The 15,559-nt window shown below is 38.0% G+C and overlaps 2 protein-coding genes across 2 annotated transcripts in view; both read right to left on the bottom strand.

The window, feature by feature from the left end:
* The window catches only part of LOC5576461 (phosphoinositide 3-kinase regulatory subunit 4), a 28,069-nt gene extending 26,405 nt beyond the window's left edge, over nt 1-1,664 (bottom strand). Inside the window, exons 1-3 of the mRNA XM_001662604.2 lie at nt 1,406-1,664; nt 1,154-1,334; nt 48-948 (exon numbers count right to left, since the gene is read on the bottom strand). Of these exons, the coding sequence (XP_001662654.2) occupies nt 48-948; nt 1,154-1,334; nt 1,406-1,503 (1,180 nt within the window). The 5' untranslated portion in view covers nt 1,504-1,664. The remainder of the gene's footprint in view (nt 1-47; nt 949-1,153; nt 1,335-1,405) is intronic.
* Nucleotides 1,665-10,678: 9,014 nt separating this feature from the next.
* On the bottom strand, nt 10,679-14,983 carry LOC5576459. Its single transcript, XM_021844577.1, has 2 exons — nt 14,655-14,983; nt 10,679-11,029 (listed from the first exon to the last, which is right to left on the bottom strand). Exons 1-2 carry the CDS (start codon nt 14,724-14,726, stop codon nt 10,730-10,732), a joined length of 372 nt encoding a protein of 123 aa, XP_021700269.1. The 5' UTR covers nt 14,727-14,983; the 3' UTR covers nt 10,679-10,729.
* Nucleotides 14,984-15,559: the final 576 nt, after the last annotated feature.

Raw genomic sequence — 15,559 nt, 5'->3', positions numbered from 1 at the left:
ACGACTTAAGATACTAAAAAAGTGTCGAATGTTAAATTAATACAAACCTCGAATGCAGGAAGTAACTACCGCCGTTATCAAGATCAACCCATCGTTATCCGATTGAGTCTTGGAGCTATCCGGATCCTCCGCAGCAAAATCGACATCATCCACACCGTCGTGATCATCCCGTCCCGTAACGATCTTGATGATCTGTTCTATATCCAAATTAAGCCGCGTTATCTTCTCATCTGCTGGAACAATTGGAATCGTTGAGAACATTTGCAAGTACGACTGCAGAAACGAATAGAAATACTCCGGGAAGAGTTTTCCTCTTTCCTGATCCAGATAGATCTCGGCCGTTTTGCGATCCTTTGGGTTCAAACTCAACATCGACTGGAGCAAACTTTTGAGTCGATCATTTTCGATGCATTCCAGGTGCTTATTGACCATTTCAACTTCTCCGCGGCGATACGCGAGCAATTGGGAGAACTCAAAAGGAGCCGTTCCCTCGGTCCACAATTCCAATAGGGCACATCCAGCCGAGAATATGTCCATTTCGGGTTGCAGATAGCCTGTATAGCAGGGTCCATCACCAACTAGAGGACCGTCAGGCTTGGATTCTCCACTAGCCGACTTGACAAACCGCTCCGGAGCAATGTAACACGTTCGCCTTCGACTGGTATCGAAGAAGAAGCTGTAATCCGCTGGGTTGTCCTCCGGCAAGTAGGTTGGCTTAAAGGAAGCGAAATCCGACAGCAGAATCCAGTTCCACGAGGTGATCATTATGTTCTCCAGTTTGATGTCCCCGTGGCAGGTCTTCTGCTTGTGACATTGATGCATTGCGCACAGTATTTGAAACGTGATCCATTTCTTCTCAATCAGTGTTAAAAATGGGCGAGTGGAAACTCGGTCGTATAAACTGTGCTTCACGTACTCTCGGATGATCAAACAAGCTCGTTCAGTAGTCTGTAAATAAAATTCAATCAAATCAAATGATTTAACAAACTTAACCTTTGGAAATTTTCAGCAGTGTTAAAAATCGTATGGCGAGTCTCGCCATACGATGTGTAATCTGCTGAAAATTTCACACTAAGTTAAGAAGCAGGCTCTATCCCAGGACGTAATGCCATGAAGAAGAAGTAAGGTCAAAAGTAGCAACCAAATTACTTACCAAAACTCGTTGAAACGGTAGACAATTCACAGCATTGGCTAGGTTCTTTTTGATGTACTCTATCTTATCGACGTGTTGCTCCAGAGGCAATGAAGGGTCATGCTTGACGAACACTTTCACCACTACCAGCCCTTCGTCACTTTTGGCTCGGGCAACTTTCAGGAATCTGGTGCTTCCCATTCTGTGGACAATAATCAACGATAGTCCTGATAGATCCGGATTAAACTTACTAGGCATATTATAGCGACTTACCCTGATTCATATTGCAAATCGGATTCGAACGATCCCGTAAGGTAGTGTTCGACGGGAAAAATCTGCGACGGGGCCACACCAACCAGCTGGTTGCCCATCGTGATTCGAAGCGCGAACTTACTGTCCTTCGCAAAACGAGCACAATAATCGCAAAGATTCACGAAAACTTACCGTAAATTAATTATAACAAGGAACAAATTCGCAAACGTTCACCAGAACCCGTAAAAAAATCTGTTTTGTTCGTGAGTTTGTTGTTTTTCTAGTGGCAGCTGACTGTCATAACACAAAGCACTCACGTTGGCACTCACCAGTCGAGAGCACTCAAGCGCACGCTGAAGCAAAGCGACAAAGAAAAAAAAATTCTCACAAAAAATCAATCCCGCATAGTTATTGATTTAGTTTATCAAATTCCACGACACAGTTAGATTTAATTTAATTTAATTTATTCATTCATTCAACGTAAGCCTGTTAGTTAAAAACTTTTGATCAGGTCAAGGAAAGGTTTAAAGGAAATTTAAAGTAATCGGAAAAATTTGGTGTTGTCTAGAGAATTTAAAAGGGAATCAGTACAATTACAAGTAAGATTTCTAGTTCCATAAATCTACGTGAAGTCTCTCTTAAACGCTGCAAGCGTCGATTGTTGCCTAAGGGCTAAAGGCAAATGATTCCATGTTGAAGCTCCGCTGATAAGCACACTTTTCCTACTGGCCGTCGTATGGTGTGGCAAGACGAAGGAGCGTGCTCGGTTGTTTATTCCTGGTTGGAGGTGCTGTAGTAAGTATTGGGGTAGCTCTCGAAGGTATCCGCGCCGTAGGAAGCAGCAGACGCGCAGTCTATAATTGTCTAGGAGATTTCTGCCTAGAATCGTATGACGGATGTCAGCTGTGGTGTCACGTCGGCGAAGATTGTAGACGAATCGTACGGCTGATTTGAAGCTTCGGTGTAATTGCTCCTTTAGCGCTTCCGTTAATGCTGGATAGTATACCACGTCGCAGTACGTATACAGCGGTACGATGACAGCTTGGACAAGTTTTTTTCGTGTGGGTAGCGATAGATTATTTGCTTTGGGGTCGTCCATAAATTACGTAGCTTTTTAGGGGGGGGGGGCTTCCTGAATTTGTGACGATGTGCGACGAGGGGGAGGGAGGGGTCCTAGCTAGTGGACGTAGCATTTTGAATCACGTCGGTAAAATGAGAGGCGCTGAAAAAAAATGACATACAATTTTTTTTTTATCAACCTTCTTTTTCTTTGTTTGACTTATAAAGTTGGGTAAAGCTTTAAAACATTCATATGACAAGACTGAAAAAAATCTAAGAAATTTTAGATTTTCTGTAGAGCAATCAAACAGATTTTTTTAATGCTTTAAATAATTATGTGAGCATTATCTTCATGTATTAACACATTAATTTATAAATATATAAATTTAAATGTAAATAAATTAATTAAAAATCAATCGACTTTGAAAACATTGTTTTAGTTTTATTCATATTTTGTGTTAGAGATTATTTCTTAAAAAACATATGTTCGCTTTGGTAAATATTACATTAAAACAAGATATTCGTTCCGTGAAATATGTTCTCAATGTTGCAGAAGATCTCAACCCAATCAACTCATCGCTTTGTTTTGATATATCAATACTTTTGATGGAATAGCCTGAATAAAAGTTGATGGAAAAGCCTGGACAACAGATTCGAGTGTTAGCGAAATTGTTATATCATTCAATTTTCTTAATAACTTGGTAATTTGAAGAATGATTATTTTTAGTATTTAATTGTTTCGTTATAGGTTGTGTAAGATTATTTCAGTATAGGAAATGATAATGAAGTAAGGCTGAAATATGAATAAAGTTGAATAACTTGTATAATAATCGCTACACACTCAGCTCAAATCACCGAAGTCGGTAATTCGTTTACCGAAATCTCAACAGCTGAACGGTCGGTAATTCATTCGGTAAACGAATAAATTACTGAACGGTCGGTAATTCGAAAATTGCAGCTCAGCTGTCAAAAACAACCGAATGTTCGGTGATCATTTACCGAAGAATGGTAGTCTCGGTGCTCACGTTTTCTCTCGGAATCTCACATTCTCACTAAGAAAAAGAACCAAACTATGCACAATATATCATCTTTATTTTATCAAACAAATCATACAATTGCGTGCATCCTGCTCCGTCGAATACAAAAAAAAGTGAAGGTAGATTCCATTTAAATGAGGGGAGAGGAGCACCCGATGATCCCGATGATTTTCACTTGAAGCGATACCGGTGGAAGCACGATCCGATACATTGGCTTCAGATGTATACAAGAACTACCGTCGCTGATATCTGGCCTCGATCTGGACTGCGAATAATGTTGATGGTTAAAACGTTATACATGCATATAGACTAGTTGACTTACCTTCATCGTTATAACATTTGGACTACTTTTCAATTTAACAGGACAAAACAGGAAAAAAACGATTCAACGCTGTCAACAAGCCATCTACCGAAGTCGGTGATCTATGAGCACGATTACCGAAATTTCAGTACAATATTTACAGTTTTTGGTAATTCTGAAGATTTACAGATCCTTCGGTAAAATATTTGACAGATTGGCCATGGTTCACCGAAATTCAGTAATTTCGATTATGGTAATCTGTCAAAAAGTGGTCGTTTACCAAAATATCGGTAATTTGACGAATTACCGACCAGATTCAGTAAATTTATTTACCGAACACTCACAGTCTGTTTAAGTGTGTAAGATTTTCTGAACATTCCAAATATTACAAGTGTAATCTTTTCTACATCTGGCACCTAATTGCTAAATGGATTTGAATTTGGGAAATAATGACGAATATCCATTTCAAATTAAATATATCTTATCTTGATCATTTTCATTGAAATCTGTTTCTTAACAGCGAATAATTAAAAAACAAAACTCTAATAAGCTAACACGTTACTGTTAGCTTCATCAATGCAATCAAAGATTTTTCCTTTTATCTATATTTTCAGCTGTAAACTAATTGTTCGTGGTAACAACTGCAAAAGTAATACAATTTAGCCAACAACTTAAACAGGAAAAAGTTCATTTAAAACTGTTTTCCAAATTACTTTTGAGCGCAGCTGCAAATCAAACATTTATTTGTTAGATTATCTTTACGTTTCAGTCAGTAATTAATATCAAAATCTGTATTAAATTTCTGATTCCATTTTTTTTGTTTTAACAAAATTGCTAAGGGGTCATTCAAATATGACGTCCACCATTTGGGGGAGGGGGGGGGTCTACGAAAGTGTGACAGTACGTGTACAAGGTATTACAAAAAGCGTGACAGAGGGGGGAGGGGGGGTCTAGAAATCCCGGAAAACGATGGACGTCATATTTGAATCGTCCCTAAGGAAAAGAAATAATTAAATTGTAGGGGGGGGGGGGTTGCCTGATATGCTACGTATTTTTCAAGGGGGGGTGTGGTAACGACCTTGGGACTCTGAATCGAAATGACACGCGCGCTGCGATGCTAAACGAACTATCCTCGTTCAACGTGTTAGATCGACTGCTCGAATGCATCACTAGGCATTCGGAAGGATGTCGGTCGAGCCACCATAAAGTACGCGAGAAACGAGTGTTAATGGAGGCGCTACCACAGGGGGTATCAGCATTTGTGAAGAAATGCTACGAGGGGGGAGGGGGAGGGGGGTGTAAAAAATGAGTGAAAAAATGCTACGTCATTTATGGACGGTCCCTTTCGGGATTGCTTTCGAAAACTTTGTCACGCTTCAAGGGAGAAAAAGGGGGAGTCTTACAAAATTTTCGGAGATGTCATACACACAACGTGACAAAAATAGGGGAAGAAGTGTAGAAAATGTTGAAATTTAGCGTGACAATTAGTGTACTATATCTCTTGAGTGTATTAGGCATGTCACGGCAAAATTCTCTCTTCGCTTTTCAACAAAACTTGAAAACAATGGTGCCAGTACATGTCAACTTTGACAGGTACTGGCACCGTTGTTTTCAGATTTCCCGAAGGAGGGATAGAGAGCGATTTTCTGATGGCGTCACCATGCAATGGGCAAAAATCTATCATAGTGTGTGCTAGAATAAGGGCGTAAGTAACATGATCAATTTATTATCTCTTTGTCCCTCTCTGTGAATAAAGGTGACAAGATGCAAGTGTGTTGGCATTTGCATCCCTGCCATGCGTCATAATGTGAAAAACTGTTAGGGTAGACGCACCGGTTTTGGCCATACGCCAGTTTTAGCCATAGTGGATTATACACCGTTTTACATACCCAATCAGCTTGAAACGTTTTGTGTTCAGTAGATCACATACATATGACAGAGCTACATTCTAGAGATGGTCGGGTTTCACATTTTTCGAACCCAAACCCGACCCGTACCCGACTTATTTTATTTCTTCAAACCCGGACCCGACCCGAACCCGAGACAAAAATTGAAAAGCAAACCCGAACCCGATCCGAAACCCGAAAAAGTTTTCTAAGAAAAACCCGAATAGAACCCGAGCTCGAAAAGATGATAAATTCATCGTTTCTGAAGCATAGGGAAGCTTTCAGGTTGTTACTTTGTGAACAATTCTCACCAAACCCGACCCAAACCCGACCCAAACCCGACTAAACCCGACTTTTTTCAAGCTCGATCCCGACCCATACCCGATAATTTTTAAGCCTTCAAACCCGACCCGAACCCGAACCCGAAAAAATAAAAATTTTCAAACCCGAACCCGACCCGAACCCGTCGGTTTGAAAACCCGAGACCTGACCATATCTACTACATTCATTTATTCGTCCAAATTGAATCAAAACATAAGAAAAACAATTCATTTTCCTTATAATTTTAACTCCCATACACCTAATTTAGCCAGGGCACTCCTAATGTTGCCTCTCTCATGATAAATCAATGCAATTGGCCAATTTAGGAATTTAAATCTCTGGCCGAAACTGGTTCCGTTGACCTATATTGACCAACAGGATTTTCAAAGCGAAAAAATGGTTTTAGCTCAGTTTTGATATTTTACACATGTAATATGGATTGAAAGTTTGCATTTGGCAAATTTGTAGTATAAATAAGGTTTCCCATTTATTTTTTAGTGACATTTTCTCTTAGGCTGGCCAAAACCGGTGCTTTTACCCTACCAATCTTGCATTTTGTCACCTGTATTCACACTGAAAAAAATCCACACGCTTGGTCCGTGTGTTTAAAATTATGGATCAATTCATGAACGTCTATGTCGATTTGTTGTGATTTTCTTACAAACTTCGTGTGTATTACACATTCAATTCTTTAGTTTTGCTTCATGGATTGATTCATTAACCGACAAAATGAATTCCATAGTTTTCCACATAAGTTCTTAAAGCTTCCCATTTCAAATTCGTATGCGTCAACCTATGGGTGCATAGATCATTAGCCAACTTGGATTCAGTGTGTTTAACTTATGGTTATCTTGTGTCATGATCATCATGTTCAAGTTGATCGATTTGAAATCGATGAGCTTGCTGTCGATTTCCGTGTTCCAAATCTCTAAATTATTAGTGATCAACCCATAGCGAACTAAATTGCGGTCGCACCTCGTGTCGAACGACAGTCATCATCATGTTCCAAAAAGAAGAAGCAAATTCTGAAGCTGAAAGTGTTAGAGGAAAATTTGCGGATTCGTTTTCCTTTCTATTAGTGAATATGAGGAGTTCATTCTAATTTTCTATAAATAAAATGCATTGCTTCCAGCGTTGGATATAATGTATGATGTTAGAGAAAAATCGGATTCCACTAACAGATTTTCCTAGCTTTCAGCTTCGAATAAAATGAAATATGCTAATCCCGGGCTTCCCAAGTTATGGATTTGCGGCGCTCCGCTTGTTGCTGACTCACTTATTTGAAAAAAAAAAAAAAAAAACATTCAAATGAGCTTGCAACAAGCAGAGGAGCCTCGAATCCATATTTTGGGGAGCAAGATTTCTTCTATCAAATTTCTTCTTTCAGTCTCATGACATTCATGTTCTATCACACATGACTATCTAAAGCCACTACATTTCGAATTCAATAAGCAAATCAGTTGGTTTTCATGATTTAATATTTAGACATTCATGTTTGTTTCACATGACAACCTAATGTTGATACACATGTTATTATACCGTGAGGTCAATGACGAAATCCATATGGCTACCACACTCAAGTCATGTGGTTTTCCTCATTGCGCAAATCTATAAGTAAAACACACGACCTTGGCGTGTAGATTTTTCTCAGTGCACTGAAGAGAAGATCGACGAAGAGAAATCGATCATGTCACTTACTCCCTTATTCTAGCACTCGCTTGATATAAACCTATACAATAAAATGGTGAAAGATATGCCTCATTAAATTTATTAAAATAATATTAATATAATTTTAAATGAATAATTTATTATAATTTATTTAATATTTAATATTATTGTCTATCTTTAATGAGTGTGTTTAGCGATTTGAGCGTGCATCATGCACGGATATGCGATTCAACTCAATTTTGAGTTGTTTCAACTCAAACATTTTCACGATGGTCAGGCCCATGCACTGTGTTTTATTTTCTCGATTTCATGCGCTCTTTGAATAGCGCCCAAACCGTTGATTTTAGCGATATAGTTTGTTCGGAGAAGTTTCTTGGTTTATTAAAGCGCAACTTTTGACTAAAAAAGTTTTGTGATCAATCCACCTAGCAGTGAGATAGAAAAACTATTTTTTCAAAACATTTAGATAGACATATGGTGTTTTTTCGGCAAAGTTGTAGAATTGACAATTTGAAACAACTTTGTCGAAGACACGATTTTTCTATCTCTTATACTTTTTGAGATATATGCCGTTGTATGTGAATGGCCCCTTAAAATCATATTTTTTATCATAACTTTTTTCCAAGATTTTTAACATTTTTTGCGTTTTCTACAAAGTTGTTTGTCATGAAAAAACCTGTGTTTTTGCTGAACATATCATCACCCTATCTTTTGAAATAACAAAGTTATTCATGAATTACTCTTTTTTCAAGGGGTAGATTAGGCCTCTATAACTGACTTCGGCGCAAAATGGCGCAGACAACTCTTACAAATCATGAAAGTACCATATCTCCCCTTTCGGCAGTTGATAAAAACTTTTGTCTATAAGCGTCTTTGCATAAGTTTATACTATCAAACAAATAAGCCTTATTAAAACGAACTCGACTGATAATTATTTTTCCTTAAGAGATAGAGAGGTGCGATGTTCCGCAAAAACACGCGTTTTAATATATTTAACAACTTTGTAGAAGACATGAAAAATGTTAAAAATCTTGTGAAAGAGTTACGAATATTTTAACATAAAGTACACAAATTTGTATGAAAAAAAAACTTGTTTAAAATCATTTTTGTTCATAACTTGTTATGGTTTGTAAGAGTTGTCTGCGCCATTTTGCGCCGAAGCCAGTTATAGAGGCCTAAACTCAATTTTTTTTTATTCATATATCCATGAGCCCTGCCTGTGGAAAAAGTTTCATGAAAATCTGAGACCCTTCGGCCCAAACCCGTACAGTAATAAAAAAAATCCCCTGTGGTCAAAAGTATGATGCTAAACTTCTCAAATCTAGAATATGTCTAGTAAAAAATACTACAACTCTGGTTAAATCAACAGAAGAAATTTTCATGTGTAGTGATGTTGACTATGTATTGGTAGAGTTAACAGATTAATGTAGTCGGTTGAAAATCGTTGGTGCAGTTCTTAATTTTACCATGGATTCAGTATTTTCTACAATAAAATTCATTTCAGTGTATACCGAATCAAGAACCATATTTTTCGATTTTTTTTTCAGCCAGGGCGAACTGAGTGCTTCATATTTTTGAAACAAAATTCAATTACATCGATTATGATTTACTTGTATATTAAATTTGGGTTAATTATCGAACACCAAATTTAAAATTAAACGTTCGCGATCAACAAGTACAAGATAAGACTTCAAAGTAAAATATCTCGAAATAACGTTTTTGGCACTTGGTGCGGTTTAGCAAAACCCCGACCATTTATGCTTTCAAAGATTCCTCCAAAACATTTTTTTTTAATTATTTCAAAAATGCTTTCAGAGATTCCTTCATGTATTCTACAATGATTTGTTCCAGGTATTTCTTCAGGGATTCTTCAGGAATTTTCTAGATTTTTCCAGAATTTTTATAAAGATTCCTCAAGGAATTCCTTTGTAAACAGATTCTCTCAAGTATTCCTTCAGCGAGTTCTCTAGAAATGCTCATGAAATTCCTCCAGTGAAACTTTCAAGGAGTCTTCATGAAACCCCTCCAGAGATGCCTCCATGATTCCTTCTAGAAATTTGTTTTGGAAATATTCCAGGGATTACTCCAGAGATTATTCCACATTTTGCTTCAAAAATTTTCGAATTTTTTCAGTTATTTCCTTTTTTTTCAGAAAGGTTTTTTTTTTGTCAGAGGTTTCTTAATAATTATTCGAGTCATTTTTTCTAGTGCTACAAAATTTCCTCCTCAGATTTTCTTTGAATTTTTTTGGGATTCCTCCAAAAATTCCTGCAAGAATTGAAACAATAGGGTTCTAAAATCCTGTACCAATTTTAGAAAAAAAAAATCTCTCAGAGATTCTCCAGGGAATTCCTAGCAGTGCTGTTGAATGTCTTGAATATCATGTGACTTTGACATTTGAATATTGCTTATATTATCCATCTCCGTTTTTCCACGGATCCACGGTCATCGGAAAATGTTTTTCCTTGTGACCATTTTTGAATTACTTTTGGTTTGTCATATTTGCAGATGCTGGATTCCGCATACCAGGAAGAAAGCTTTGCAGAGGATTCATAATACAATTTTGAAAATGATTCCGAAGATTCCTCCCTGGTATTATAATAGTACTGATGAGTTACATAGAATATCCAATGTTGAATTTTGTAGTTTTAGACAAAAATCGTTGCAATCTTCTATTCCCACGATTAATGCGTTTTTTAAAGGTTAAGTTAGGTTAAGTAAATTGAAAGCGTTTTTTCTTTCTTATAAGCAGGTGAAATCAACTCACCTGTAAAAAAATCTGAACTGCTATGGCAAATGAAATATAATATGTTGTTAACAAAATGTTAATAAATGCTTAGTTTAGTTTTACCAAATTAGGATGATGATGTTGCCTAAACACAGAACACCTAGATATAAGATATGGATGCAATGTTTGAAATGATACTAATAAAGAACAAAAAAATAATAAGGAAATTAAAAAGCAAACAGGGAAATATATGTTTGGATATTTTCGGATACATTGGAAGTTAATGACCAAAAATTCATTGTATATATATCACATGTTTCAATTACCGAGCTTACAAGAAAATACTCAGTTCACCGATGCAGCACCAGATGAGGTAGCAGCATTCAGCGTATTACTGGCGTTACTAATCACGTGGCCACTGCAAGCGAAAAACGGTCCAGGAAGCCTGTCAACCAAGGCTTGAGCCGCACAGGCCCCTATCTCCTGTTGAGCGTTTGCCACGACGGCATCCTTCACCGCTTGAGGAGCACTCGATTTGGCAACGAGTACGTTGACCACCTGCAATGTAGAAGCCACTCGTTGTTCCACCAGCTGTTCGAAACTTGGTCCCGCTGATGCCGGATCGCTTTCGGCTGGCTGCTGAGCCTGAAAGGAAAATGGAAGCTAGATTGGCGTCGTTTTCAGAACTATCGGGAATCTTCCGCAAAATGATTTCGATGATTTCGAAAGCAAAATTGTCGCCAGATATACCTTGGCCAGAGTTTCCCAAACGTTTCCAGATCATGGCGACCTTAGTATTTTTCTAATTATGGTACTGCTCACCGGGTCTGGATCATTTGACATAACGCCATTTGGCATAAGGGACATTAGGTGTAAGGTACGGTGGGGTAAGTGGATACAGGAAAATCAATAGTTAAATTTATTCTTATGTTCAGCTAAAATGAAATTTGCGCCATATGAATCACTTGCCCAGCCATAGATCGGATTATATTGCACGATTAAATTATGATTAAATCGTTTTTTTACATACCTGCACTGCCCATAACTGCATATTTGTAGCATTCGACAAAAGTAGGCATTGAGTAAATGGAATACCAAGTGTGCATTTTATAGCAGTATGGGAGGAATCTAAGATTTCTAAAAATTACCAAAAACTCAAAAATGCTTATTTGAGGCTGATATTTTGTACAACTCATATCGCATACTAGGTGAATTGTCAGAAAATAATTCTGATAGAAATTTCATTGCTTTCACATTAGGAGGCACATTTATAATCTTAATGTGACTGTTATGCGGTTATAATTACCAATGTGACAAAACAACTTGGTATTTTTTCGAATTTTCTAGAACAATCTCACAGATTTCAGTAAGTTGATCGAAAGTATTTTTCATTTGATTACTCTACATGGTATTAACTCCATTTTGTCAAAAATGTCGAATGTGACTGTTTTGCAGTTATGGGCAGTGCAGTCTTCGTACAGATTTCTTCATTTCATTTATATTGCAAAATAAAATCTTTTTCTTATGTATCAAAAATATTGCATGAATTTTGTTGATAAATATTCTTTAAAACATGAATTCTGTAGTAAATTAAGCAAATATATCACCATACAAGCTGGTAAACTTGCATGCGAGTTGATTAAAATCGTTAGATAATGTAAGTCAACACTCCATGACTCCCATTTGAACTGACAATTCTTTTCAACTGCGATCAGAAAAATGTGCTTTCTTGATCGTTTCCTTGCAGGAGTTTCCTATGCATCAAGATAGGCCAAGTAATTACTTGTCAGCAGCGAATCAGGTTTTATAGAACACAAAACTAGTGCAAATGCGATCCAAGGGACCATCGAGGTAGCCATGAAAACTATCTTTTACTTAAGGAAGAGTTGACTGTATTTTCAACGGCCAATATCTCAAAAACTAGACGTGCTATAGTATATTTTAAAGCCTGATTTGCTGCTGAACAGGAATCGCTAAAGAATTTTCTCACCGATTCCTTGCAGAAATTTTCTACAGCGGCTCCCGTTTGAACTGATAGTTCTTTTCAACTGCGTACTGCGATCAGAAAAAAAGGGCTTCCTTGATCGATTTCTTGCAGGAATTTCCCATGCATCAAGATAGGCCAAGAAATTACTTGTCAGCAGCGAATCAGGCTTAAAAAGGCAATGAATTCACTATTTAGAAATCATATCTCGCGGCGCACTGTTTGGAAAGTATTGTAAATTTTGCACCCTATCGGACGCGACGATTTGTATTGTGCATCCCGATAAAATTCAGAAAAAGAACTTCGCTCAATTTCCTCTTCTTTATCAACGAACTTAAGGTAACACACGATAGACTCATCGTGGCATCGATGAACAATCTATGTTCAAACTATCGTTGAAAAGAAAATATTTCTGTTTTATATCATATCGATCATTCGGTGATCTATCCGGATCATATGCTTGCTAACAACAGGCATGTTGATACACTTTCAGTTCATCTATGTCCGGTAGAACCGATATCACATGCCCAAAACTACAAAATTGATCATTATTTATGGATAGCGAACAGTTGCACCTTAAGCACCGCCAACACATTTTCAATCGGAAGGATTTTGGCGCGCTCGAACTGACAAATCCTCCGTTGTGGTGAAACTTCTTCCGTCGACGTGATGTTGGACAGTTTTCTAAAACAGTTGAGACAAAAGCCGAGCCGGCAGAGCAATGACAGTAAGTTCGTTCAAAACTTCGCTTCGGAAGTCCAACCGGCGAACTCCAGATTGGTGCTGCGAAGTCAATAATCGTCGCCGGTGAAACCGTCGCCAAAATCGTCGCCAGCCAAGCAACCGCTATGAATTTGACGTAACACCAGTCTTACCAACACATTGGCAAATCACCTCCTTTGATTTATTTTCTGGCATTTGACGTTTCCCCAGTCTTGCCAACACAAAAGCAAAGCACCTCCTTTGGTTGGTTTGCTGGCGATGATTTTTCTTCAGTCTGTTCGAAAGTTGGCGGCGCGTTTTGTTGTGAATGAAACAGACAATAGCGGAATTTGGGGCAAGTGTGCCATAGGGGCAAGTGTGCCATAGGGGCGAGTGTGCCACCCCTTATTTTTATAAAAACTACAAAATATATTTTTTCTTTGAGCTAAACTATATGTTCCCTAATAGTTCATAAAACGATGATCAAAATTTGACGAAAATTGCTCTACTTTTCATGTATTTACATCGACTTTTGTAAGAACAATCAGAATTTTTATCAGTGAATTTTTATAAGATTTCGTTGTTTCTAAATAGCATGGTGAGAGGTAAATTAATAACAGATTTTTCAAACGTATTGTACATCGTGAAGCTATACAAAAGTGTAAGTTATTGTAGCATTTGGACGAAAAAAATATTTAGTTTCACATACGAAATCCATTTTGGTTGAAATCTATACTTTTTGGGGCAAGTGTGCCACCTATTTGGTAAACAAAAATGGTTGGAGTGAAATTCATAAAAATGTAAACATCATCCACATAATCATGATAATGAACCAAAATGAGGCACCAGTAGTAGTTTCTGAAGTGTAGAACGGGAATAGCGAGCATTTTTGCGCCCAAAGTGATTTTTTCTCCAAATATTCGATAATAACATGGTTTTAGGCGTTTTAAGAACTTTTTCACTTATTTTTATCAATATTTTACCGATTTTTATTGCTGATCTAGTGTAATATTATACAAATCCTCCGTAATAAAAGGTAAATTCATATATCGTATTGAATGAAGACAAAAATAACCATTTGAGTTATTCGAACTCCCAACGTGACTAGTAGAGAGTTCCGCATGTAATGACCCTTGTTATAAAGCATCCCCTTATGACGGTAAACTTAAAAATATTTTTTAAATTATCAATAAGTCTCTGCTTAGTAAGTAATATCAATATGAAATAAAGACATTTTTATTACAAGTAGAATTACATGTGATGTTCATTCGGTGGCCGTCTTGCCCCATATGGGTGGCACACTTGCCCCATAGTGTTGAAAATTAGGTAATTTTGGATGATTTTTGAGAAGCTCCAAAACTAATACTTTTTGAAATTATTTTCATTTTAAATGGCATAGTGCTTATGAAAAGATGCGATACTAACATCGTGAGGCTAAATTGGTGGTTTTATTAAGCTTTAGACAAAGTTAGAGAACAATTTGCTAAAGGTGGCACACTTGCCCCAAATCCCGCTACTGACCTCGGCCAAAACAATCAGCAAACCCTTCAAACCGCGGAATGATATCACTCCTGCATTACTCACCTTGACGGTCGTCGCTGCAAAAGCGGCCACTCCCAGGACTGTCACCACCAGAGCGAGCAATTTAACCGACATTTCCAAGCTTATGTCAACCACTTGGTTTTCGTTGTTCAAGCTTCGGCGAATGGGTATCGAAAACTTTTTTATTGAAATTCTTCACCGCAGAAAACGCGTTCCCCTTAAACGCAAACAGGCCAAACGGCGGCGGTGGAAATGAGTCGGAATCACACTACCGCGAAGGAGATCTGTCGGATCCTGTTCCAACTGCTGGGCTGTTAACGGAGACTGGCGGAAAACTTAATTAAATTCTATCGCCACGACTCTATCGCTTTTATGGAAAACTGAGAAACCGCATCCCTGGGTATACATGCCTACGTACATATCTAGCGGCATGTGCATTTGTACGTTTGTGGAATATTCTGTTGAGTACGACCGGGTATTGCACACCAAACAGGCAGACAAACGAACAAACAGCACCTACTACAACACGGATGACGGCCATGGGCGTAGCCAGATGGTCGCAGGGGGGTTCCTGGCTCGTGAACTTCGGAATCGCGGTGTGAGTGTGACAGCTATCCAGAAAATACGCTGACCCAAAACAGGAGAACGTGAATTTCGAGCGGTTGGTCACTACAGCGGTGACGACAGAGCAGAACGTGGAGTTGGCTTGATTGGGACGCAGATGAAGCAAGTTATTCGGTAATCGGTAAGCGATCGAATCTGTGTGTTCAGAATGAAGGGCATGTTATTCAACTACAGCTCAATCAGTATATATGCGCCAACGAACGATAAGTCCGATACAATGAAAAATATGTTCAAATGAGAGCCTAGATATAGACTACGGAGGGTGCCCAAAACAAAATGTCAAGATAGTCATCGGCGAGGCAAATTCGCAGATCGGAAAAGAA

The sequence above is a fragment of the Aedes aegypti genome, chromosome 1 (genome assembly GCF_002204515.2).
Source record: "Aedes aegypti strain LVP_AGWG chromosome 1, AaegL5.0 Primary Assembly, whole genome shotgun sequence".
In the NCBI taxonomy this organism is placed as follows: domain Eukaryota; kingdom Metazoa; phylum Arthropoda; class Insecta; order Diptera; family Culicidae; genus Aedes; species Aedes aegypti.
This window is presented reverse-complemented; position numbering and strand designations above follow the sequence as displayed.